A 25863-nucleotide genomic window follows, 5' to 3' on the forward strand; every position below is an offset into this window, starting at 1 on the left:
CTCCGTAGTGCAGTGCTGAAAATAAACATGCTCTTCAAATTAAAAAAATGGGTTTTTTTCTGTTAGATATAAGACCTTTTTACAAGCATGGAAAAAAAATATTATCCCAGACCGTTTGCCTTTCTTGGGTCATCAGGAATTTAATGAAACATTTCTGTTGGCAAAGCAGAGGGATAACCACTCAGCCATACTATTTGTTTTTAATCTTTTCACCAGCCTTCGTATTTTACATGCAAAGAATTTTCTTTGGATTAGCCGTTACACCTCTCAAGCTCTTTAAAAGGAAGGATCAGCCTTTTAGTCCATTTAATTGTCACTTTAAGCCTGTAAATGATACTGCTGTTAAGAGAAAGCTTCTGAAATTCAGCCTGTTCACAGGGCTTCCTACCTGAATGCTTGCTGATCTCCTTTTTCTGTTCTTTCTACTGAGCTCTTTTACACAAGACAATGTCTGAGGGTCACTGTTTTGAATATCAGGGAGTCTTCCCAGGGACCTGCAAGAAGGGTAGCCCAAAAAAAGCAAGGGGAAATTTCTGCCTCATACTGATAAACACAGCAGTGCTGCCACTGCATCAGATTCCATCCAAAACCACTTCCCTGTTGCCAGAGTCCAGGGGGACTCAGAGCCATCGCACAATATGCTGCCAATACACATATAAACAAAATCAAAACCCCTCTCCGAGACTTTTCCCCATATTTCAATGCTCGTGGTCAGGCTGAACAGGGCTTTGAGCAACCTGGTCCAGTGGAAGGTGATCCTGCCCATAGCAGGGGGGTTGGTACTACGTTTAAGCCCCCTCCCAACCCAAACCATTCTATAATTATATGAAATCAAACATAACACCAAGTGCTGGCTGTCAGGGAAAACAAACCTTTCTATATTTCATTTGTTTCCTAATAAGTTTAATGATTGCAGGCTCTGGTCAGGTTAAGTGCCTCGAAGACTGGGGGAGCAGCAATGCTCTCATGATAGGGTCATAGAAGTACCTCTTCCAGCTCTGTGTGGTTCTGGGAGTGATAACATCGATATCACCCTGTCACACAGTAACTCAGATTCCTCTCGTGTTTCTGGGTAGCACTCTTTAGCAGTGTTTGATGTGGGCCTGAGGCACAAGCCAGCCTATTTACCTTGAATGAATTATGAGAGTTTGCTTTGTCAGACTAAAAGCATACTTTCAAAACCAAGCATTTTCCAAACCATATTAAGAAGCATTTATTCCACATAGTGGGAAAAATGGGTAATTATTTTTCCTTTTATTTATTTTCTGTGAATTTGGAACATTTTGTATTGGTTCGGTAGGTTTTTTTGGTTGATAAATCTTCAGCAGAGCAATAGGATTTGCAAGTATACTTGTCTGGTAGGGCATGTCTGCACAGCATTTCAGATGTGTGATCACGCATAATAAAAATGTTTGCTGGAAATGAGCTTGTTCATGTTCTGCCACGTATGTGAGCCAAGCAGCCCAGACTTGCCAGCCACCTGCATTACAAAGCCATCATTTACTCCACACAGTTGCCCATATTAATTGCACACCTCAGCCTCCAAAAGCACAGTTTGCTTCTTAGTATCTTAGTACACAACCACTGATAAGAACAATCATCTTTCTTAACTACTATGGCCAAGAACAATACATATATGTATGTCTATGTTCAAGATAAAGACTCAGGATGCTTCACTTCCAGCCACCTACAAAAACGGTGACTTCTCTGTATCAGATGGAGAACACAGCCTTGGGAGGATGGGCTCTGTTTCTCTGCTTTCCTGGGTGGTTGCATATAGTGTTTCATACTTTGAGCAGATTTCTGAGTTGTTTTTAGGAAGTGGCCGATTTTGGCCTTCTAGGAATCTTTCTTTCTTAACTTTCTGAGGTTACATACAATGTGAAACTGAATTAACAATATTTGTCATCAGCAATTTTATTATAGATCTTGATTTTACAGTCAATATTTTATATTGCAACAGAAGAAGTACAAAAATGAGCATGAATACAAACTTTTAACTGATAGTCAGAAAAAACCTATTTCAAAGTATTGGTATGTGTCTATGTTGATGCATCTAAGTGGTTACATAACAGCTTGCAAATAAAAATACATTTCACTTACTGTAAACATTATGGGTGAGGTCTTGGGTTGGTCCAGCCAGGCTCAGTGCAGGCCTTCTATTGCTACTACAGAGACGAGCTTTATCTAGAGATGCTCGAAGTTACACCAGCTTGTGTAGTTCCATAAGGATGTGCTTGGCAACTGCTGGTTACATTTTCACCTCAGCACCCAGGAGTGTATCTATAGCCAAGGCTGCTCTGCTCACTTATTGTCAATGGCACTGCACAGAGGCACTACAGCCATGGCCACAAGCTGGCCTCAGATACCTGCTTTGCTATAAGCACTGCACTTGAGACTGGTAAAATAGAAATCAAAGGAAATCAGTGAAACCTGCTGTTTCAGTGCACTATGGCGTGTTGGTGCTTGTGAATTATACACCTCAAGGCACCACCTTTCACTGCAGAAACTGAGGTCAAGAGAGACTCCTTACTGTGGCAACCGTTTGATGTTTGTTTCTATTCCAGTGGATGGCCAAGCTGTGGCCTGAGGGACCTTTTATGAAAGTTGGGAGGCTAGTGTTTACTTCTATATTAAGAACAAAATGTAATCTGACCAGCAGTGGTATATTCAGTAGGATTTTAATGGAGCTATCTGAGTCAGTCTCACAATTTTCTCGCCCGGCTGCACACTCAGCAGTTCTTACAGGTGCAGGCAACCCTCTGAGGAGTTTCTGTTCTTTTCTTGGCTCAGCTCAGCTGTCTTCCCACCAGCTGTTTACTGTGATACCCATTAAAAGGCAAGAACCACTCTGCCTATTCCATTGCTTGCTTTACTTGCTCAGAAGTGTCACAGTACCTGGGAAAGCCATTATTTATACTATGTGCCAGTAGGCAATGTTCCCCTCTGGGGAAGGTTGCACTGGGATGCAGGGAAAGCGTCGCATGTCCTGGTCATTTCCTACCTAACCTTTCAGCAGGAAGGAAGATGAGTGCTGATCTGGGCAAGGTCTGCTTCTCCTAGAAAGTCTCTTTCTTCTCTGTGCATGCCCCAGGGAGTCCCTGCTCTGTACCAGTGGGGAGCTGTATAGGAGGGAGCAAACCAGGGCAAAGCACTTGCCCTCAGTCACTGCCCACAGGCCCAGCCCATCTGAAAGAGTGTGTTTGTGTGTGTGTGTGTACAGTATCACACCTCAGGCATTGTCTCCCACTACTTGGCTGTTAGTGCCACAGCAAGGATTTCTGGTTATGGACTCAGTACACACCATGCTACTGTTATCACTCTTAGCTATGTAGCCACATCTTTCCCAGCTTTACACACAAGGAATGAAATTTTTCAGTAGTGTGGGGGACTCTGTTTCATGGAATTGCTGTGCCGTTGGTGCAAAGCCTGCAGTCTGTGTGGTCAGGGTTATGCACACACTGAAGGAGCTGAACAGGCCTGAAATAAGAAATGAAACCAAACAAATATTTAATAATCACTTTGCAAGTACAACAGAGTAACTTCACAGTTACTGAATGCAATGTGAAAGTCTAAGTGCATGTTACACCTGTGCTTATCAAGCAGATGGCTTTTCTTAGGGTAATTCTTTTTGATCTTGCTGCAGAAAGGTAATTTAGGTGTTTTTAGGGACAAGGGCAAGTCAGTAGAAAACAAAGTAGGATCTGACCTCACAGCATGTCAGCTATGCTGCAATATAAAAAATAATTGCAAAAAAGAAGCAACATGTCTTGCACAGACTGTGGAATTCCTGCCATGCTGGAAGTTCACAATCTGGCTTACTCACTGGTAACCCCTAATGCTACAACAGAAAGCTGTTGCTATGTCACATATGATGAGGTTTTTCTCTAATGCATCCAGTGAATCCAGTTTTAAAGAAACTTCTGGAAGACACTATTGACATGGACAAGAGCAAGAGAAAATTATCAGCTTCAGTTGCTAAATGGCATGAAAAGCCAGATGCCCAGCTGGTACAGACCCACACGTTTCTGTTTGCAATGACTGTAGGGGTGTGAAGTCAACTTACACAGTCTGAAGTTTGGCTTTACCTGTAAATTTCTTGTTTTATTATTCTGCCCATAATAAAATTAATTGTCCATGTTGTTCAATCCAGTTGTTTATATCTGTGTTAGCTGAGCTTTGACAAAAAGCCATACTTGTTACTTTATCTTCAGAAGTGAGTTGTGAGATACAGCAATGGGTGTGCCAGGTACCTTCCTGTGCTAAGACACAAGGGGTCTAAGCTATGATATATTTCCCCTTTCTGCCTTGCCCCGTGGGCCATTTCATCATAGGCTGAAATAATCTGAACCTACTTAAAAGTCCTGGGATTATTGGTAAAAGGTTCCATTTATCCAAAGAGAAAGTAAGCACACAATTTGGCAGATTTATGCACTACACCAGGGCTAATTTTTTCACGAAGTGCAGAGCACCCATTAATCAGGTTCAGCAATACCCAGACAGGAACATTTTGCTCTGCCTTCAGATTTAAAGACCTATCATTTGTCTCCTTTGCAGACCAATTTTTCCTTACTTAAACTATTGTCACAAACTCAGAAGTTCATAGAAATGTATGTTTACTTTGTAAATGTTCTTATCCCAGTATGAGTCCTTGACACTGAAAAGCTGTTCCTGACAGATAAGATATGAGCAATATTGAATGTTTGCTGCTTTTCTAATGTCTCTAAAGAACAATTTTGCTCTGTGTGAAGGTCTCTGAACCCACACAGAGAGATAAAGGGTCTCTGGCTTTTGTATTTCCTCAGCAGGAAGATGGAGATTTCAGACAAGTCAGGACTTGGGCTGCTGTTTCCCAGACTCCTGTTTTTAGCTGCTGACAATAGTAAATTATAGTAATTAGTAATGCTTATCATGTCTCATGCCTCACTCTCTGACAAAGCAGCAGGACAGAGAGCACACTCAAACCATGGTGAAGGAAGTAAGGACCACCCTTGGCACCCTGTGTTATCTGTATGCAGCAGGGAGGAAAGCTGCCTGTTTGGTTCAGACTATTTTAGGTAAAAGCCCAATCAGAAGAAAATCTGGCAGCTGGATTTCTCCCTCCCTGAAAACAACTGAACATGCTCAATGGGAAGCGTAGGGCAGAGAGCAAGCCCCAGACCCAGCCAACACCAGGGCTGCAGCCTGGCTGGAAGTCCATGAGAAAGACCCAGCCACACTGGAGGGATGTCACGGCAGGAAGGAGGAAGTTTTCTCTAGCTTGCTGTTAACCTGCAATATTAGTTTTATGTTAGCAAAGTTGTCACCATTATGAGTGGATAATTACCTGTAGTTGTCTTCACAAATGATCTTAAAGTTTCGCTCTTCTAAGATGCTTATTAACCTCTGAATGGAATGACCTGAGCAGGATTCACTGTAGAGAGAAGACTTCAGTTACTTGTGTTCCTTGTGTGTACAAAATGCTCACCTAAATTCCACATGCTTTATTATAGGTAAGACTCTTTGAAAGCTTGTTTGCTAATGTGCTATAAAGTCCATTGGGTTTGTGGAACTTTGCTACCATTGGGCCTTTGCTGGTAGAAACTATGGGATGTTCAGCTGTGCATCTTGCATAAGAGCTTCATGCAGGAGGACATCTGTGGGAAATGACCCAGTCCCATTCCCAGTTAGGGTGCTCTAGAACTGCTCCTTTGCTGCTGGTGGCTTCCATCCACAGCAGCACAATATAAGGCTCATTGAAATCTGTGAAAGGGCAAAAGGATCAAGTCCTCTGTGTGATAAGAAAAGGCCAATCATGAAAGCCAGCAGCCAAGTCTCAGATAGGAAGTAAGATAGGAGGACACTGATAGAAAGCATGGGAGGAAGCAGCTACCTCCTGTCTGACTCAGTTTATGGCTGCTGCTGCTGCCCTATTTTGACAAGGGGCTGTTTCAAGCACTATTGCTTTGGTAGGAGCCCTAACTTGTGTATTTCTTTCCCATCCAGGTAAAGGTTTAATGAAACATGTAGCACTCTCATACCTACAAAATCTTTATCTCTATGCTTAATTTAATTTAATAGCCCAAGGGCCCCAAAGCTGTAGTGAGAGGTTTGACAAGTGTCATAGGCACAGACAGAGACACAGCAAAACACTTGCTACCTCAGGGTAAAAATCATCTCCTCATCCAGAGTATAGGACACATTTCTACTGCCGGGGGCAAATCCAGCTCCTAACATATGACATTAGTGGAAAGCAAAGCAAGCTCTTTTTTGTTCACTAGACTTGACAAGCTATCAGAGATTCAACATGGAATACAAACCAGAAGATATAAGGAATACATACTATTGGGGCTACCCTTCCTCTCTCTCTCCTTGGAAGCAAGAAGAAAATAAAAAGGGAATTGCTATGAACTTGTCACAGGAGAAGGATGTGTCCAGCCAGTGGGCTGGCAGGGCACTGTCTTTTTGAAGCTGTTGAGGGGGAGCATGATGGCTTTTCTGATGTTGGGAAATCATGGGACAAAGGATCCAGTGCAATGTCTGGGGAAACGGATGTAAAGACTAGTCAATGTCCTTTTCTTCACCAAACCTTTATGCAAAGGACCACAAGAGTAAGTCTGGTATGCTGACCCCAGCATAGATGCACACCTGTGAACCATGGAAGGTATGTCAGCTCATGTGGAACGGGGACATTCCTGGGTGTCTGGGCTAAGGGAGGGGCTGCAACACTGGAGCTGGAACTGTGTCAGAGAGTGAGGCTGTCTGACCAAGGTCCACAATCCTTCCTAAGCAGCACTGCATCATCACAGCCTGCTTCCTGATCCACGGTGCCGAGGCTGCTGTTTCTGTCATGGAGATCCTTAAGAATGGGGGAAACTGTGGAAGTGCACTATGATGATGGGAGCCACAGAACTGGCTGTGAAAGGAGGGGTCAAAGGCACAGAGCCTCATGCTTAGTGCTTGAAATGTGATAGATCTGCAAATGAATCTAATTGGGATGAAAAAGATCACTCAGAAAGGCTCAGATGTGATTTGAGGCCACTGTTCTGGTATCAGTAATTCCATGGTAAGCATTTCAACCACAGATTTGTTCTTAAAAATCACAGACTCATTTAGGTAAGAAGGGACTGCTTGACATCACCTAGTCAAACCAATATGAGCTGGAGAAGGTTGCCCAGGTCTCAGTTACGTTTTGAGTATGTCCACAGATGGAGACTCCACAACCTGTTCTGGCAATCAAAAATGGCTGTGCTCAGGATCATTATGCTGTTCCTGTGGACAAGTATATTTCCCAGCTGTTTACCCTTGCAAACAGCCTGGTCTCTGACTTCAGTGCTGCATCCATAGCAAAGATCTGTAGGAGCTCAGTGGGGTTGAGAGGAACTTAAAGGTCATGGGACCTCTAGAAAGCAAGGGAAAAGTCATTGTGTCTTAGCTATAACTAAGTTGTCTAAGCTATAACTTAGCAGTACCTACAAAAAACAGTAGAGGAAACAACAGTACAAACGTTATTCTTTCCTGCAGAGTAAGCATCTAAAGGGTGAACACAGAGCAGATTTCATGAGTTTAAGACAACGTCACTGTCAGACGTGAGCTGTGCCCCATGCCTTCCACACACCTCTCATCACTGTGCACCAGTGTGACTTACCTCTGGGGTCCACCAATGTCTTGCATAAGCCAAATGTGCACTTCAGAGACTTTATCTGGATTCAGGTTAAAGACCTCAATACTTCCAAAGGTGCTGTAAGAATGGAGCACAAAACAGCAAAACACTCTTGGTTATCTCAGACAGATGTAGAGAGTACACTCCCCAAATACCAGTGTTTATTAGTGTTGCTATTACACTCAGTGGAGAGAACATTATCTTGCCAATGGATTTTCATAGATTATTTAATTGCCTTATGGTCAAATGTTTTCTCCCCATTCCTGTTTCACTTTCAGGAGGACTTCTGAAACTGTTTGCAGACAGAAACAAGCTGAACTTTTGCCATCTTTAATGCCTCTTCTCCTGTTCGGTTTCCTGGCTATTGATTTGGTTTGGTGCCAGGGAAATGACCATGGCTCTTTCCCCAGAGAGCATATTCTTCCTCTTTTGATATTAATCAAGACTGCACTTCCAGCCAGGCAGCCCAAGGATGCACAGTCTAGTGGGGTAAAACCAAAGAAATTGTAATAATCAAGTTACTTTGTGCAGTGAGAGGGCACTGGATACCCCATCCACATACCCTCGGAAGGATTTCAGTTACAGTCTCTGTATAGAAGGAGTTAAAAGAATCAGCTTTACATCAGCCAGTGGTGAATTTACCAAAAAGCCTTCTGCACTGGGACTCACAGGCAGACATACCACATGCAGCCCCACAGAAACACGAATGATTGTGTGCTGAGTGAATACCTGCTGCTTCTGAAAGCTCCAGCTTCTATTGATCCATTGAGCATCACCTGAACCACACCACATGCTGATTCTGCAAACTGAACAAAACAAATGGACATTATACTCTGACCCTACATGCAGTGCCAAGTCAGACTTGGGGCTGGTAGAATTCACTGGTGTCCTCAAAACTGTCTAATACAAGCAGAGGATCTGGGCAATATTTCTGCAGAACATTTCAGTGCAAAAAAAAGCCTCCAAAGGCTATGGCAAAACTGTGATAAAGCCTCATTAGGCAGCTATGAATTGACTGTCTAAGGTTGCATGGGATTGGTACAGCAACTTGGCTGGTTTCAGTCTCTATAGGGCTTTCCAGAGCCCCAGCAGTGACAGCAGTCTGTAGTAATTCACAATAATCCTATGACTGCTTTAGCTCTGGAAGTAAGGTCAAGCCAGAACAGAGGTACCACTAGTTTAAGGACACACAGACCATGACATACTTGTTTCCTTGTGACTCATGCTCTTTGTTCTTTTGTGGCTTGGGATTTTTCTCTCTTGGTATTTTACTAAAACTCATCACTGAGTTTTGTTTGATTTGATTTTTGATATACTGGATCATGTAATCACTGCTTTTTTATTCTTTACAACTCACGTCCAAATATTTAAAGTCTACTAAGGTCTATAAAGTACTTACTCTAGATATATAATCCATTGATAAGACAAAGAATTTTTAAAAAACTTTATGCAGGTGACTGTACTTATCAAATCTTTCATCTCCTCTTAAATAGTGTGGCTCAAACTCAGATCTTGAGAGCTGCAAAGTTTCAAGAAGGAAGGAAGCCTGCACCTGAGCAAAGCTCAGTCTGTATGGTGGTTTTATCTCTCCCAGACTCTGGAACTGACCCATTTTCACTTCCAGTTTACCCACAAAACAATTTCTTTTTTTTATGGTGAGTAGATTTTTTTCTTACATACATGAGAGCTGGAGCATACAGGAATGCTTGTTTTCCACCTGAGCAGTCACCTACTGATAGTCATACCAAGGGTGAAACCTTGAGAGACATGTAAAATTAAAGTTAGACAGGACATCAGGTTTTTCTCTGGCCCTTTGTTCCCATAAAGTGCTGACTCAACAAAGCCAGGCTAATTGTTTAGCTGGGACCAGCAGGATCTCATTCTTGTGATGGGAGCTGGCATGTGTCTATGGGTGGGGACATCACAGGAACCCTGCCAGATACTGATGTGGGAGGATGTGCTCTTCAGGCTTATACCAGGAAGTGCAAGGGGATTCTCGGCCTCTTGGAAAACTTCTGTGCCAATTTGGGTACTGTTTTCCCCATTAGCATGCTAAAATATATTTTACTGTATCAATTTAAGTCCTGTGATTTAATTAAGGTGATTGCTATAATTGTGAATATTACTTGCAGAGCTCCAGCTCTCTGCCAAGGGTTGTTCTAGACACCGACACTCAGGCTCTGTCCACAAAAAGAATGCCCAAACTACAAGGACATTAAATACTGTACATTAAATATGGGACCTTGGATTCCAACACAGTGATTTTTGACATCGGGAGCTAAAGCTTTTGTCAACTTCTACTATTCCATGTTTTAAGTCCAATCTGCAATATCATTTTTTGGCAATGTCAGGAACTTAGCGCACTTCTATGCTTTTGGATTCAGGGAGATTTATTCTAGATCTCACCATCTTGGATGCCATTTTCCAGAACACAGAGCCAGGGTTGCTCTCACATTCACTTCGTTTCGGACAAGATTCATAGTTGATTCCTGAGAAAAAATACATTTATAGAATAGCTAAGGTTAGACTGAATATTTTTGCAAGGCTTATGTGGCTTTGTGAGCACAAAGATTTGCCCTCTACCAAGAAGACTACATGAGGAGAGGGCTCTAAGAGGAAAAGGAATTTGCATCTCTTCAAAGGTCTTCCCATTTGCTCACAGTCTTTTCAGGGAGGGAGTTGCAGACCCCATACCAAAAATAATTCTCAGAAAACTGAGAAGGGAAAACACACAGTCCCAAATGTGAGAAACAGGTTGGCTCTTGACAAGTGCTGTCTGATTGCACAGAAAAATTAAGCTTTGCCCAACATTTTCAGCAATTCCAGCCCAGTTTAAAGCCTTAAGCACCAACCCAGGAGTCATGTGGGCAGTGATATCCCCAAGGCACCTGCACACTGCCCCAGCACTTTGACTGGCCTGTGGCCAGGTCCTGTTTGAATGACACTCCTGCTTTGCAGTTTGTCCCACAGGAGTCATAGGGTGGAAGCAAGCAAACTAAGTAAAGAGGTCTAGATGTCACCATAGTTCAAGCAACATCTTGGTGTTAAAATAACATCCAAAGCTGTGGTTTTTAATCTAATCTGAGAAATAGGTATTATTTTCAGACTTCCAAAATATTGGACATTTAAGGTTTTAAACTAAATCACTAGAAAAGAATGTGAAAAGGATTGTGTTTAGGTGTCGATTACCTGGGGCAGAGGGGTCTCCACACCATGAAATTTTATCAGCCATATAACCCAACAAGGTGTCCTCCAAGGTAAGGAAATTTTGGTTGGATTTTGTATAACGATGAACAAGGTCATTTGTCTTGCTCCAAAACAGTGACTGTGAAATAAGGTACGATGTCTGGTGAGTGATAACTATACTAGAACTGGTCAGAAGTTTTTTCAGGAGAAAACCAGAAGGTTCATGATAACGAAGGAGTTTTAGTTTATATAAAAATGGAGGAAGTTCACCCTAGTGGGTCAGTTCTTATTTGAACACTCTCATTTGCAAAGTATTTTGGGTGGGGTTTTTTTGTGGAACGGGACATGTTTCGCTTTTAAAGGATTTTGAAAGAAAGGTTTGACTAGTTCTCATAGGATATATACCAAATTTGTTGTTTGCTTTTGAGCTGCATATGGAAGAACAGCTTTCTGGAAGCAGTGTCCCTCTAATGACATGATGGCTTGCTCCTTACAGACAGCCATATGCTCAGGGAACAGGGACATTTGTGTCACTTCACTGGGATGATCTCGGTACTGGCTTGAGGCAAGCCTTACACAGGGATGATTCCCAGCAATAGGGCATGGACAGGGTTACGGGGCTCCAAAGGTGTAACCACAGGACTGTGGCAATAAGTGCAAAAGCAAAATATCGTCCTCACCAACCTACAGACCCTCACAGTTGTTATGGATGAGATCCCACCGCTCAGAACACTGCCCAGACCTGCCATGCCACCACAGCCCACCATGCACTGTTACCTTGTTACAGGGAATAGGATGACTTGCTAGCTCCATCAAAGGCTGATAATCTTCTGCTGTGATATTACAGGGATTCTTGTAAATGAATGCATCTTTCAATGATTCCCATATTTTTAGGCAATCCTTATCTCTGCCGAAAGATTAAAACATAGTTAATAAATATTTACGAGTATTTGTGTCTGTGAAAGGTTCTCCCTCTGTTCTAGTCAAACACTCTGGACCAGATGTTAGAAGAATTCCAACTATGCTCAGGCACCAAATATATGATCCATTACAAAAGCAGAGTATCTTCAGCCAAGTAAATATATACTGAGGAATAAACAGTTCCAAATCATCTTTCTCTCTCTCCTGCATTTCAAATTACTGTTTATTGCAATATCCAAATGTCATCTATGTTCTTATCCCTTAAAATGATCCCTGCTGATTTCACATAACCAAAAGATCAAATTTCTTGATTATTCATACCAAATCATGAGAAGCAAATAGCTTCTCAGACTATAGGTTGTACATTTTAAAAGTATGGCCAAAGGATGCTATCCCCTCAGATACAGCAAGCTAAAAATATGCCCATGTGTCTCCCTGCAGAGAGTTTGACCCTACAGAAAAAAATCTGTAAAATAAAACTAAATTTAATATAAATTTTATCTAAAACAAAAGCAGTGATTTAGCTGTTTGGGACCAAACCAAAAGCAGTTTTAGCTGAGATTATTTTTGTTCATGCACTAATTTGCAGCTATTGGCTTTGCTAGAGGCATGGTGGATTTGCTCACGTAAAACCAGGATCCAGATCAGGTACCACTGTACATTGCTGTCTGAAACTGAGCCTGGGAGCAGGGACAGGGCACGTCAGCCTGGAGGGTCTCCAGCTAAATGGCCAACTGAGGCAGCTCTGGTGCATCCCAAATTTCCTTTCATGTCATGCCAGTCTGTTACAGAGCCAGCCCCAGTTGCATTAGGGACCACACCTCTCTTTTATATTAACCAAATTTACTTCTTGGTAAATAAAGATGAGTAACAATGATGATTTTTAACAGGACTATTATCTTTCATTCAAGAGCCTAAATGCACTTTCAGTTACATCACTGTAGAATTAAGAAGCCAAACTGCGGATGCTGCAGGGAGCACGGTCATTGTATTGCTGTTGCACTCTTGTGTCAGCAAGAATTCATGTTCTACTTAGCAGGATTTAACTTGGGTGTATTAAATTTTGTCCTGTAGGAACCTTTCTCTGGCTGCAAAGTGTAAATAACCCACAGAGACCATGCAAACCCACATGCAAACTTTGGTACTTTATTTAGGGGTTGGGAAGTTGTAAATACCTCTCTCTGCCACCAAGGATTACAACATGGAGACATTGAATCATCCAAAAGAGAGGGCTCCTGCTGATTGAGGGGTGACATTATAGAAATGCAGCTGTCCCCTTTGCTCTGCACTGTCAATGGTATCATAAAGATAATTTCTAGGGCTTGGCTGGAATCACAGGCACATCTCATAGACATTTATATGGCTCACACTTTCTAATTTGTCAAATGATTTGTCCTCCAGGCAGTATTTTTTTTTCTTTTTTTTTAAGCTACTCCTGAAATCTGCTTTATATAAGAGCGTTAACAGCCACAGGCGACAGCTGGGTGCCTGGTGATCTATCCTTTCATGTGGCAAAATTTTTATGCTGGGTCTCAGAAGACAAAATATTTTTCAAGAAACCATAAAAAAAACCATGATTTTTTTTATTTCCAAAGCAGAGAAGTAGGAGATAGACACAATATAAAGCATTTCTGCTGCTAGGCTCAATTCACGGCCATGAGAGGCACAAAGAAAACCATCCAGGAGATTCATGATCATGCCAAGACAGTTTGTTGAGTCACTAATCCAAAGCATCAATGTTCTGTCCTTTCAAGACACCAAACTCAGCACTGGATGATGTCTGTCAGTGTCACCAATACCTCAGAGAAGAGTCTTTATGCACAGTCCTGGCAGAGCTAAGCCAGACTGTATCTTTAATATCACAGAAGTTTGTAGGTCATAACCTGCAAACGGAGGAGTCTCTTCTACAGCTGCTAATCAGTGTGGTACTGTTAGCTGTAGCACACAGAAGAATGGTAAGTCACAAAGACGGGCTTTTATGGAAACTAGGCAATTTCAGCATTGTTTTAGAAATAAAAGCACAGATCATCAATGTAAAAAAAAATACAAAAGCTGAACAAACTTTTATTTTTGCTGTTTTCAACTATCAACATGTATTTTTTTACAAATGAATAACAATAAGTAATTGATTTGCCACTGGAAAGCTATTTCTTTGATATGAAGCACAAATTTTATCTCACATCCTCAAGAGACTACCGGGCACATAGAACTGTGATTTTGGTTTACATATGATAAGCACTGAGAAGATTTGAGGACCTGCAAATCCCAGCTCCAAGAAGACATGCCATTCTTTCCAGTCTCACTGTTGAGGCAGACTCTGTTAATAAGGTTTCACCTGATCCTTTTTCCAGCACAGAAAAAAAATATTTGTCTGGTATGCCGCATTTAACTCACACTGAGTAGAGGTGAGGGCAGAGACCTGGTGTAGCACTAGGCCTTCTGAACCAATATAAGAAGTTTTCTGGCATGTGGTATGCTAAAAATTCCAGCAAGAACAATTTCAGGTTGAACATATGCTTTGCCAAAAAAATGCCGGAGAAACAAACTTTTCTCTTAAGGCTGCTCCCAAGTCATAGAATGTGTTGACTTAGTTTTTTTTCTGGATATACAAAAGAAAGAAAACCATCTCTGCAAAAGAGATCCTCACTCTACCAGTTAATAAAATGTATCCAATTCAGATAATTCTGCTGTGGGCCTTGGGTGCTCTCTTTCTCTGGTTTTTGTTTGTGTATTTTGGGTTGTATATGAAATAATTCTGCATCCTATCTGCAAATATCATAATGTCATCTCTTTCGGCATAATGGATTTCTTCCTTTGAGGCTAACTTTGTTTATGCTGAAATATTTAAGGCCTTTTTTTCTACTATAGACTCTGAAATATTAAATCCAAATTCACTGATATGTAACATAAATATACTCTAAATTTGTGTTTAAGTTTTTCATTTTTATGAATAGAGTCTGGGCAATGCTGGTAATAGTGAAATAATAACTAACTGAAAGAACGCTGTGAAATCTATAAACTTGAAAACTGCAACCTTTTTCTGGAAAACAAGGATTGAAGAACTTGCCGTAAGACATTTTTGAGCCAGAGACTCTACCCTGAACTCTGTATAGCATACAATAAGGGCTGGGATACAAATAAACTTTTCCATATTAAATCCAAATGTTATACATACTGCAAAGCATATCCTCCATTTGTCCCTACATTGGGATAAAATTTGCATTTTCCAATAAATTTGAGTATTTCTATCCATTTGCCTTGTATATGAATATCACATTAATCTTATCAAGTGAAAGCTGGGGCCAAGAATATTTCCATTAGCATCTATCCCAGCAGCCAAATTTTAATGTGCATATTAGAAAAATGGACAGCTTCTGCATCATTATTTCTTGCATATCTATACACTGGTCAGGCTAACCTTGAAAGAGTAGCCTTACACTGGAAGGAATGGGATGGCATTGAGCTATCTGGTAAATCACTGGGTTTTTTTTCTTTGCTTTACAATTTTATTTTCTTTTCTTCAAATGGACATGACGGAGCAAATTTATCCCAAATTGAAACTGATTTAATTGGTTTAATATCAAGGATAAGTTTCATCCTGCTGATTTCAGTTACATCATGAACAATGTCTTACTCTCAGTTCAGCACTGGGTTGACACTGAATGCTGAAAATATCTTAAGAAGGGCAGCGTTCCCTCGGGCTGTGTTGCTTCTAGTTTTCTACTCAAGAATTTGATAGAGATGCTTCAAGTATGGAACCCATTTCAAATTTACAAGTAAAGAATTACTTCCAGACTTTGTTCTGAAGAACTCAACCAACTCTGCCCATGTTTTCAAATCACCCTTCCAGGCAGAGACACTTCACTGGTGAGACCTGTTCTCCCCTGCAATCAATATCAGCTTTTCCAAGGTCCAGAATTTTATTTCTAAAGCATTGCAATGGCTTCAGGACAGCCTGAAATTTTAATTGTGGCTCTGTGGTGACGCTCTGAAGTTAGAGCTGGAAACAGTTCCCTGAGCCCATGTACCTAACCCGTGCAGTGATCAAACCTCTGAAACTTGTGTAAGAAAGTCCTTTTCACTTGCTACCACGGCAAGCCAAAACTGTGATGAACCTAAGCACTCAGAAATCTGACCCTTTAAAAAGGCAGCAAGATATTTGTGGTTATAACATAGCTCCTCAAAGACATAAAGCCAGTTGTCACTCTTCTGGGGATCTACGGCATGGGCTTCACCTGTAAAAGCCCAGATATCTCAGAAGGAGAATGCACATCAAAGGAACGAAATGGCACAGCAACATTTCTGCATCTAACAGACCCCTCTTTGCCTGTGTCAATTTATCTGCTGCATTTTGGTAAGCTGTGGTGGCTGTAGACAGCAGTGAAATCTGTACATCCATATCCAATCTGTTTTTCATGCGAGCTTATGCGTAGCTATGTCTTTATGTCAGAGATTATGCAAGGAACAGTAACATTTATGCCTGTGTTGAGAGGAAGCCCTCTGTAACTCAGAACCCTTTTGCTACCTTTTCTGCCCTAAACATTTCTGGGGTTTTATTTCTTCAGCTTTCCCGTCCCTGCTTCCAGCCTTGCCGTGTCTCACTGCTGCTTTGGAGCAGATTGATTGGAGCTGCTGCCAAGGACAGCCCAGGCAGCTGTGGTTGGCCGTCTCCGGAGTGAAGCTGAGCTGGAGCTAAAAGCAAGGAGAACACTGCCATCAGGCGGGAGAAGGAGCTCCCCAGGAGCAGCAGCTGAGGTCAGCCCCAAAGGCGCGGGTTCCTCATGCCGGGTGGCAGCGTGACACATCTCCAGGGCACGGAGTTAGAAAATGGGGCCGTGCGTACGAGGGATCGGCTTCCTTCTTGTTAGTGCAGCACCTAAACCCTCCCATCAGGTGTCTTTGTCCTAAAAATCAGACACATGTGAATTAAGAGAGGTCAGTCAAAACACTGTCGTTGCTGAGGGTTTGAGGACACTACTGTCTGCTGGTTTTAGCCTTAGGATAATGGAAGGGGGGAAAATCAGCAAGGAAAAAGATGAAGGAAAAAATTGGGCCTGTCAGTCTCTGTGTCTTCAATAAGCACAAGCCTCTTGTTCCCCATTTAGCTTAATTACTGCAAAGTGTCTGCCACCATAACGCTTAAGGTAACAGACTTTTGTCAACATGAAAATGACATGCTTGATTTTTTTGGCAGCTTGATTTGGTAAGTATTGCTTTCTGCTAGTTAGATAGTTCAAAAATCAGTAAACAAAGCATTGGAGGAACTGACTAGGGATAGAGAGGGCGACCCAGAACCCTGCCTCAGAGAAAGGTGACTTCTGGAAAAGTTGCCTGTAGGCAGAGCAATTAAATTCTGCATGGCAAAGAGGGGGAGCCTGGAGGTCTGGAAAAAGTACTGAGATTGCTGCGGGGTGCACCTTAGGGCTTTGTATGATCCTGTACAGGGAATGACCTGGAGCAAGTAACAGCTCCTCATCACACCAGTCCTTCACCTTTGGCAGCAATAAGATTTTAAGGGCAGGAGTATTTGTGGCTTTGGTTTATAGCTCCCAGAGTATTTTATGTGAGTCGGGAATTGGTGCTGCAGGACAACACTGAGCCTTATCACCCTTCCGGGAAGGGTCGAGCCAAGAGGCGGCAGCTGTAACCAGTGAAGAGTTCATCTACATAAGCAGATTGTTTCACTGCCTGGATTTCAGCCTCCCTGGGTGAAAAACAAGCTGCTAAAGCAGATGGTGTTTTCAGAGATGCTCTGTAAGTGGAACAGAGCCTCCAGAAAGGCAGAAGTCTCACCTGGACGGCATTTTGACAGAGGGTCATAGTTGCTCTATAGTTTAAGTTTCCAAGTGAGGGCCATGTCATCAACAGATATAGAGGGCATAAATTTAAGCTGGCATCTCGCCCCTTGATCAGAAAGGGTATTTTTAGAAGAGTTTTAATGTTAATATTAAACTTGTAAAAACACTTCTGTAACAGTGATCTAAATTAAAGTATGTTGATCTAAATTAAAGTATGTTACAATAGGGAAATATTCAATAGGTTAATGAAGCTTTACTTTTTCCCGCCCATAACGTGAATTTTCACTATATTGTTTTGTTTTGTTTTGTCTTGTCTTGTTTTGCTTGTTTGTTTGTTTTTAATAGAACTAAAGCTACTGGGATGTGGCATAAATGCAGTAATTTGGGAGAAATCCCTTCTTTAAGGGTGGTCTGTGTGAGCAGGACACAGACAAGGGAACAAATCAAAGATTTAGTTAAACTGTGAGTGAGCTCCTTGCTAATTCCTTATTTTGTTGTCATCTCCTGGGATGACAGAATGCATCTTCAGCATATGTTTTCAATCCTTGGACACTTGAGACAGACTTTCATTTGACCCTAGAGGGAAAAAGGATCTATTCCTCCTATCCCTATGGATAAGCAGAGTTATATTTCCTCACAGTGCTCTGAGGTGTTAAATAGCTCTTGAGTTTTAGCTGTACCTTGGCAATGACAGCTGAATGATACCACCTCTGAGTATGGGTTTTTTTCACTAACATCTCTACAGACGTTACGGAGAGCTGAAGCAGGGAATAGTGGGAGGGAACAGTATTCCCCTTTTCAGCAACAAGCTCATAAAAACATTTAATAATTTCAATCCTAGGGTGGTGCTATAATTTAGACAGCCACAAGACATTGCCCTGTACAGTCAATCCTATAAAATCAATAAACAAGAGAGAAGGCAAAGAACTGACTGAGAATGACTAAATAGCTGCAAAGAGTTACAGTGGAAAACTAAGTAGAAAAGTATTTCATCAGCAAATACTTCTGATTAACGCGTAGAAGGCCAGCACAGACAGAATAATATTCTCTCTAGTATCAGGGATGAAAACCAAAGGAGATTATGACTGCAAGGATATTTTAATAGAGTGATGCAATATGGGTAGACTAACCCAAATGTGAAAAAATATTTGAAATTTTATGGAATCTTGCACCATTAAATACCTAAACACTGTACAATGAATATAAAAAGTTTGAGTATATGAGAAATAGAGAGTAATTTAATGACAATTTTTATATTATAATAACTCAATGTAGAAAACTGACAGGTGAGTTGACATATGACTGTCAAAGTGAGAGATAAATTCAGATCTCAACAATATTTCTGTACTTTAGCAGTCCATTGATGTTGGCCATGGACAAAAGGCAATATATCTTGTGACATCTCCCCCTTAAATCTGCTGGACTCTCAGACCTTGGTTTGTCTGTGGAGTTACAATATGGGAGGGTAGATTTTCCACACAGAACTGAGCCTGAGCTCTGCACATAACTGGATGGCTTTTCACAGCCTAGTAGTGGCATTTATACTCCAGAAAGGCAGAAATAAATATGCTGGTGATTAGTTAACTCAAGAACAAATACATGATAGCTACCCACTGCCCTATGAACTTGTCTCTTGCTGAAAGAAAATGAATTCTTTCTAATGAACTTCCTTTAGAAAGAGATGACAATAAAACCCAAATAGACTTCTATCTTACAGCCCCGAGTATTTATGGAAATTAGCTTTAAACTAAATGAGGACTCGCTTGAAGGACAAACTCCATAGCCAGTAGCCCTGCCTCTATATTCTCATGTACTAATCTCTGTCTATTTGTGCCTACGAAACATTATATTCCAGTTCCCCATAAAAGCTCAGTACAGCATATTTCAAGAGAAGTGTACTTTTAAGTAAGACTCAAACAATTGTTAATATTAGTAATGATGTCTTTGCTACCAAGAAATTACAAGAACAGTTGAAGTCACTTGTATACAATTTCAGGAAGAACAATGGTAGAAGAAAACCTTGCTATAAACATTGAAGGACAGAAGAAATGAAAAACAGAGCTATGCATGTTTCATATAACAAAGGCTAACACAGAAAAGGTATTAAAGTCAGCACACAAGCACATGAAATAGGGAGGGGAACATTAACAGCATACACAAATGTTAGGATTTTGGTATTTTAATAAGCAGTGTGTTATTATGATTATACAGTGCCCATCTTAATGCTGAGAGACAAACATCTAGGAACAAGATATCAACACCATTTCCATTAGAGATGAGCCAAAACATTTTTTCACTGCTGTTTGTCCTAGTTTCCCAGTGGACCTCTTACAAGTCTAAAAGCATTTCCTAAGAGATGAAAGATAAGGAAGGCACCTCTGGTGATCATCTAGTCCAGTCTCTGGGTCAGAGAAGGTTGCTCAGGACTAGCATCAGTCTGGTTTTGAATTTTCTCCAAGGATGGAGCCTCCACAAAATCTCCAGTCAACGTGTTCCATTCTGTGATCACCCTCATAGTAAAAAACCCCTGTTTTTTGCCCTATGTTTAAATAGAATTTTCTGTACTTTAGTTAGTGCCCATTGCCTCTTGTCCTGCAACTGAATACCATTGAGAAAACCTTGACTCTCTCTTCTTTACTCCCCTCACCTGGTATTTATCACCTTGAGCCTTCCCTTCACCAGGCTGGACAATCTCAGCTCTCTCAACCCCTCTCTGTATCTCAGACACTTCAATCATCCTCATGGTCCTTCACCAGATGTGTTCCAGGTATGTCCCTGTCTCCCTTGTAGTGACAAGACCAGAACTGGACCCAGCACTCCAGACACATCTCACTAGGGCTGAGCAGAGGGGAAAGATCCCCTCTGTCCCCCTGCTGCCAATGGTCCTTCTCACGCAGCCCAAGGCACCACTGGCCTTTGCCACAAGGGCACACTGAATGGGTCATGTTCAGCTTGTCACCAGGCCCCCGTGTCCTTTCCACAGACAGTGCATATAAAGCCTTTTCTTTGCTCTGGGACCAAAAAAGATGGCACAGCAATAGTAACAGATTTTTTTAGAAAGTGTATTCTTAAAAACAAAGAAACATTAAATCCTTTGCAGTTTGATGGATATCAAATTAGGAAGCTTTAGAAATCGGCAGAGCACTCTAAGAGGGTTTAATGCCCTACAGTTGGGTAGTAATTTGTACTCTTCAGAAGACTCGTTCAGTAATGGTTTCTCTTATGTAAGGCATGTTTTCTTAATGAAAAAACAAATCTCAGGTAAGTTTCAATATAATATCATGTCTACAAAAAATAAAGCTACGATTTTTGTGACAATGAATCATATCATGGGTATTTAGTACCATGCTTGATGGGAAAGTATTAATAATCAGTGAACAAACACAAGAAAACTAGATTAAATATGCCTAATAAAGCATAAAGGCAAAATGCAAAAGTAAGCATACAACAAACCCCAGATTTCTTTCGGGAAGAAATTATGCTGTGAATGCAATAGTATCTCACACAAAATCATGGTCCATATTTCTTTTTGACAAAATGTATCTCCATCTCTACAGGCTGCAAAGGAATAGAAAGCCAAAATGTGTTCATGATTGTGCAGTCAGAAGACAGCTCTCCTGGACATGCACCAACTCTTACTTAATTTAATGGAATTATAGGCTCTTAAAATTTGTTATAACAGAATTTGCTGTTAACGATAAAAACAACATTGGTTGATCTAATTATATTTAAGGGGAAAATATATTCTGTGTCCACACAAGATTGCATTAAAACTATACTGAAATTTTACCCTTTCAGCTTCATCATCAGGTTTTTGCACTGCTTATTCAGGCACAGTAGCATTGTTGGGCCTGGCAGTTACATGTGTTATTGAAACTGCTCCCTGTCTGTGTCCTTGGTACTCTCTTCCTGTCAGAAGACAAAAATTAAGCTGGTTTGACTTCAAACAATTTTGAAATAGTATGTCCTTGCAAGGTTCTCTGGATGCAACCCTGTGCAATGTGCTCTAGGATGATCCTGCTTGAGCATGGAGTTTGGACCAGCTGACCCTCTCTGGTCCCTTCCAATCTGACCCATTCTCTGATTCTGTGTTTCTGTGAATTTACAACTGAGAAGTAACAGCAGATATGAGGGGGGAGCAGTCATTAGCTGGGAATGAAAATTCTCTCAAGATGCAAATGTAAAATCAGTTATTTCTAGATCCAAAAAATGTATCATTTATGCTTTGGGCATTAGTGACTATGACCTTTTAGATAATGTGTCTTCACTCCTTCCCCAGGTCACAAAGTGCTGATGGTTCCTGATCTCAGCCTGCCAATTCAAACGTGGTGAGGAGAAAACCTAAACCAGTTAACTTCGGCTACAGATGTTGCCACTTTTCCTCCCCCAACAGGCACCGAGGTGCCAAACCATCATAAGCAGCATCCTCGGAGCGATGGGTGAGTTATTGTCTCACCAAAACTGATCTCTGTCAGCACGGATCTGCTGAGTGCCCTGACCTGTGCAGGTGAGCCTGCAGTGCTGACCGCCTGCTGCGCTCCTCACTCTGCACCAGGGATAAATTCTTGGAAACTTCGCGTTGCATGAGACTGGAGGTGAGATTTGCAAGCGGCTTGTTAGCCACAAGAGGGAGTCCTTATTACTGGGAAGGAGAGGACGAAGTGATTTGAGGTCAAATTGTTTCTTCAGCTCAAACTGCCTTTGGTTTTATTCAGCCAAAACTACCGCCCATACTGATGGCCACGCAGGATTTTTACAAGGCCAGTGAAATCAGAACTTCTAGTTTCTGTTAATGTTGAAAAAGAGGTAAGACTACCAAGCTGTGACAAACTATTGCTTTGGAGCCAGTATTTTCCAGGGAATTCAAAAGAGAAATGTTGTTCTTTACTGTCAGCGTGTAGGTGTGTGACTCTATGTGCAGGGAACAAACCCTCTAAAGCCTGCTGCTATACCATCCACATTTTTGTCCTTAAAAAGAGGGCTAATATTGACAATGCTTTATTGAACTGTTTGGTATTCCCTTCCTCTTTCTCATGAACTTTGTCGTGACAACGGTTCTATGCAGGAAGACTGAGGAAATTGAATGTGTACAGATGATAACAGTCAGCCAGCCAGCAGCAGAAATAAACCTGAGGATTGTATTGCACACAGGCAGTTGAATAAAATTTTTACCAGGAGATGCTGTAATGCAGTACCAAAGAAATATCCTTTGGTGAGCAAGTTCAATGCAGAGTTTTGATGAATTTGAAGAATAAGCAAATCAAATCAACAAAAAATCAGGTTGTATGAGGTGGTTACAAAACTCGACTGCAGACAGCAGCAGCCCTTCAGTGGCCTCATTGGTCTGGGGTTCAGCCCAAAGATTGTACTGGAAAAGAGAAGAGCATGACCAGAGCCAGCTGGCTGGGCATGGTGTAAGGGCTCCAGTAAGCTGAGGGAGAGTGCAAGGAGGTATCCTCAAGGATTGAAGAGTTGTGATAATGAAGGTGTACACTAGCCCATCAGAGGCCTTCTCACATGATTTACAGCACGCAGTTGCAACAGCAGAGCTAAATGGGGGCTGTAGACTTGTGAACTCTGATAAATCCATCTGTGAGAGCTAGAAACAGTATAAAATCCATAGCTGTATGTCAACAATCCCCCTATTTTTCAAAACCCGCCAGCTATTCCAATTTGAAATACGGCACTCCAAAATGTTGTAAATGTCACGCTCACTAACTACCACAGTGAATAGATTTTATGTTCAGAAAATATCATCAAAGGTGGAACTTACTGACTCTGACATAAAAAAAAGGTAAAAATAAAAGGAAATGTCCATTAATTTCCTAAAAGCAGATCTTTTAAAATAGATGTGTGTATCACTGTAAGATTAAAAGGGCAAGAACAGAGTATGGACAAATTTCTGACAAGATAGTGAAGTTCCCATGGTGGGAAGTAGCGGCAGCAACAGTTCTGGCAGAGTATAGGGCACAGCTTGCTCAGCTCATAAGGCTGCCCATATTTCTGCAGTTCCCTGCAGAGGTTCCCTGTTCCTATTCTCTTTGATTAATTGCACCACAGATCCCATACAACAGAGGATCCAAGGCCTACACTAATGATGAAAGAGAGATGGATGAAAGATCCCACTCTTTGATGTGTCCTAAAGGCACCCATGTCATTATCAGAAAGTGCCAGTGACAGAAGTGGTTGGTTACATCACAAACTGCACAGAGCTCTGTGCAGTCAGAAATGAGCAATCTTGGGTTTGATTCCCAGAAAAGCACCTAGATTTAATTCTCCATTCATGAAACCTCTGAACATTTCAGATGTACAAAACAAGCATATTTTTCTTCTTCTGTTCTCTATGCCTTGGAAACAATTGTCTCTTAAATAAAATAAAACAAAAAAGGGTCCTACTATACAGAAGTCATTGAATCTGAAAGAAAGTGAGCTCACAGCCACAAAGCTAATTAAATATTGTTGGATTATGAATAGCACAAAATATTACCCCTTGTAATAACAAACTTTTTAGAAAACTTGTGATCATGGATTTGTGATACTTTTAAAGTTGTCCTTGAATTAATTGCCTAAACAAATCATCCCTAGTGATATTCTTGGTCCAGATTCAGACTGTGTTGCCAGTGAAAACATACGTGGCAGTGGCTGAAAGCATATTCATACAAAAGTGGCTTTCACATCTTCAGCACCCCAATTTGAATGAAATGTGCCCATGTAATAAAGGCTATTAGGCTTGAAAACAATATCAGATTTAAATATTGAGTGTATACTTCTTTAATAAATAAATGTATCCTGTTAGAAACATGCATATGATTTTGCAAGTTTCAGGAGCATTTAAATTTTATTTGTAAAAGAATCTTTCTTCCCCTCACTAAAGCCATTCAAATATTTAATGTAAAGCATGAATAAGTCTCTGTGTGCTCAGGTCATGATTTTCCATGTGACCCTTCAAATACTGCAAATCAGCTTTTTCATACAGCACAGGATATCCAAAGCCAAAAGAAACCCAAATGCAAGCAAACTACATACAGCTTTGTTCTCATCAGCTTAATGTCATGAAAACAAGTGGTGGCAATTGCCTTTTTTACAGCAAAGACCAGGATGGTTCTGTCACCTGGCCAAGGTGTGGGCAGCCCCACAGCACCCAGCCCAGGGCGCTGGAAAAGTCTGCCAGAGGCTCACTGCAGACACAAAGCAGCATGGCTGGTGCCACAGAAGGGATGGATGGTTCCCTGCTGAGAGACCCTGGCTACTCTGGCTCCTGTCCTGAGGGTCTGGGTGCCCCAGTATCCCGTTATTTCATATTTTCCCTTTCTCTGCAAAGAAAGGGATCAGAAAATCAGTTCTCAGCTCTAATACACTATTGCAGACCTGGGCCCATGGAATCTCTTCTGCAGGAGAGGAGGGATGGGCTGCCTGGGGTGTTGCACTACCCACTGTGATGTGCTGAGCAAGGACCACCTCCGGGGTAAGGTGCTGCCTGGGACTGCTGAGCTGGTATTGTGATCCACCTCTATTTCTCCATGCAAGCTGTCTGTGCTCATCGGGAAGTCTTACCCACATGCTAAAAACATCAGTTTTGAATAACCCCAAGGTACTTCTCAATGTTTTTCTAACATTTTTGTCTGTCCTATAAATCTGTGTTGAACCTTCTCCTTTCCCTCCCTCCTTTGTAGTTTTGGTTACAGGACTGCAGTGTCACATTACACGATTTTGGCAGATCAGCTGTACAGCAAATTGCTTCACCTCCATGTACTCAAACCTGTTAGAATTCAAGCTTTTATTTCAGCAGGCATTAGGGAAGTTGCGAAAAACATTATTATGTTTTGACATAGGATTACTGTTAGTTTTATTGCCTCTCCAGGTAGTTTCCTTAAAAAGCCACCGCTGGGGCACCGAGTTTCTGCCTGTACATTTTTCTACGAAGCAGGGGTTTTAAGCCCCTGATTTCTCCCTGCCACTGCAAACCCAGTGGTCACGGCCAGGTGGAGGAGAGAGACAGTTCTGTTCACCTCACACCTGAGGCGTGACCCAGACCTCTACTCACCCCAGCTCTGGGTACTGCGCCCTGATGTAGTTGTAGCATCTTCCCAGGATGACTTCTTGCAAGTTCTTGGTGGTCCCCCTGTCCTTCCACTTCAGCATTTTGACCTCGTGCCTTCCGTGGGTCAGGAGAGAGGCCAGCACCACGGCGAGGACGAGCGCGGCCAGCAGGACCGCGATCCCCACCAGGAGGACGGTGCGCTGCCGCGTCCGGGCAGAGCCCTGCTGCAAGGGCATCGCGCTGAGGGGCGGCGGCAGCTGCTCCGCCGCCGAGGG

General features: G+C 41.8%; 1 protein-coding gene across 1 annotated transcript; it reads right to left on the reverse strand.

Annotated features, from left to right (window-relative positions):
- Positions 1-1374: 1374 nt before the first annotated feature.
- LOC309573151 (ADP-ribosyl cyclase/cyclic ADP-ribose hydrolase 1-like) lies at positions 1375-25863 on the reverse strand. The gene is made up of 8 exons (XM_082281873.1): positions 25592-25863; positions 11606-11735; positions 10832-10967; positions 10049-10131; positions 8372-8448; positions 7628-7720; positions 5327-5413; positions 1375-3480 (listed from the first exon to the last, which is right to left on the reverse strand). Exons 1-8 carry the CDS (start codon positions 25822-25824, stop codon positions 3399-3401), a joined length of 921 nt encoding a protein of 306 aa, XP_082137999.1. The 5' UTR covers positions 25825-25863; the 3' UTR covers positions 1375-3398.

This window comes from Coloeus monedula (assembly GCF_965178545.1).
Source record: "Coloeus monedula genome assembly, chromosome: 5".
In the NCBI taxonomy this organism is placed as follows: Eukaryota; Metazoa; Chordata; class Aves; order Passeriformes; family Corvidae; genus Coloeus; species Coloeus monedula.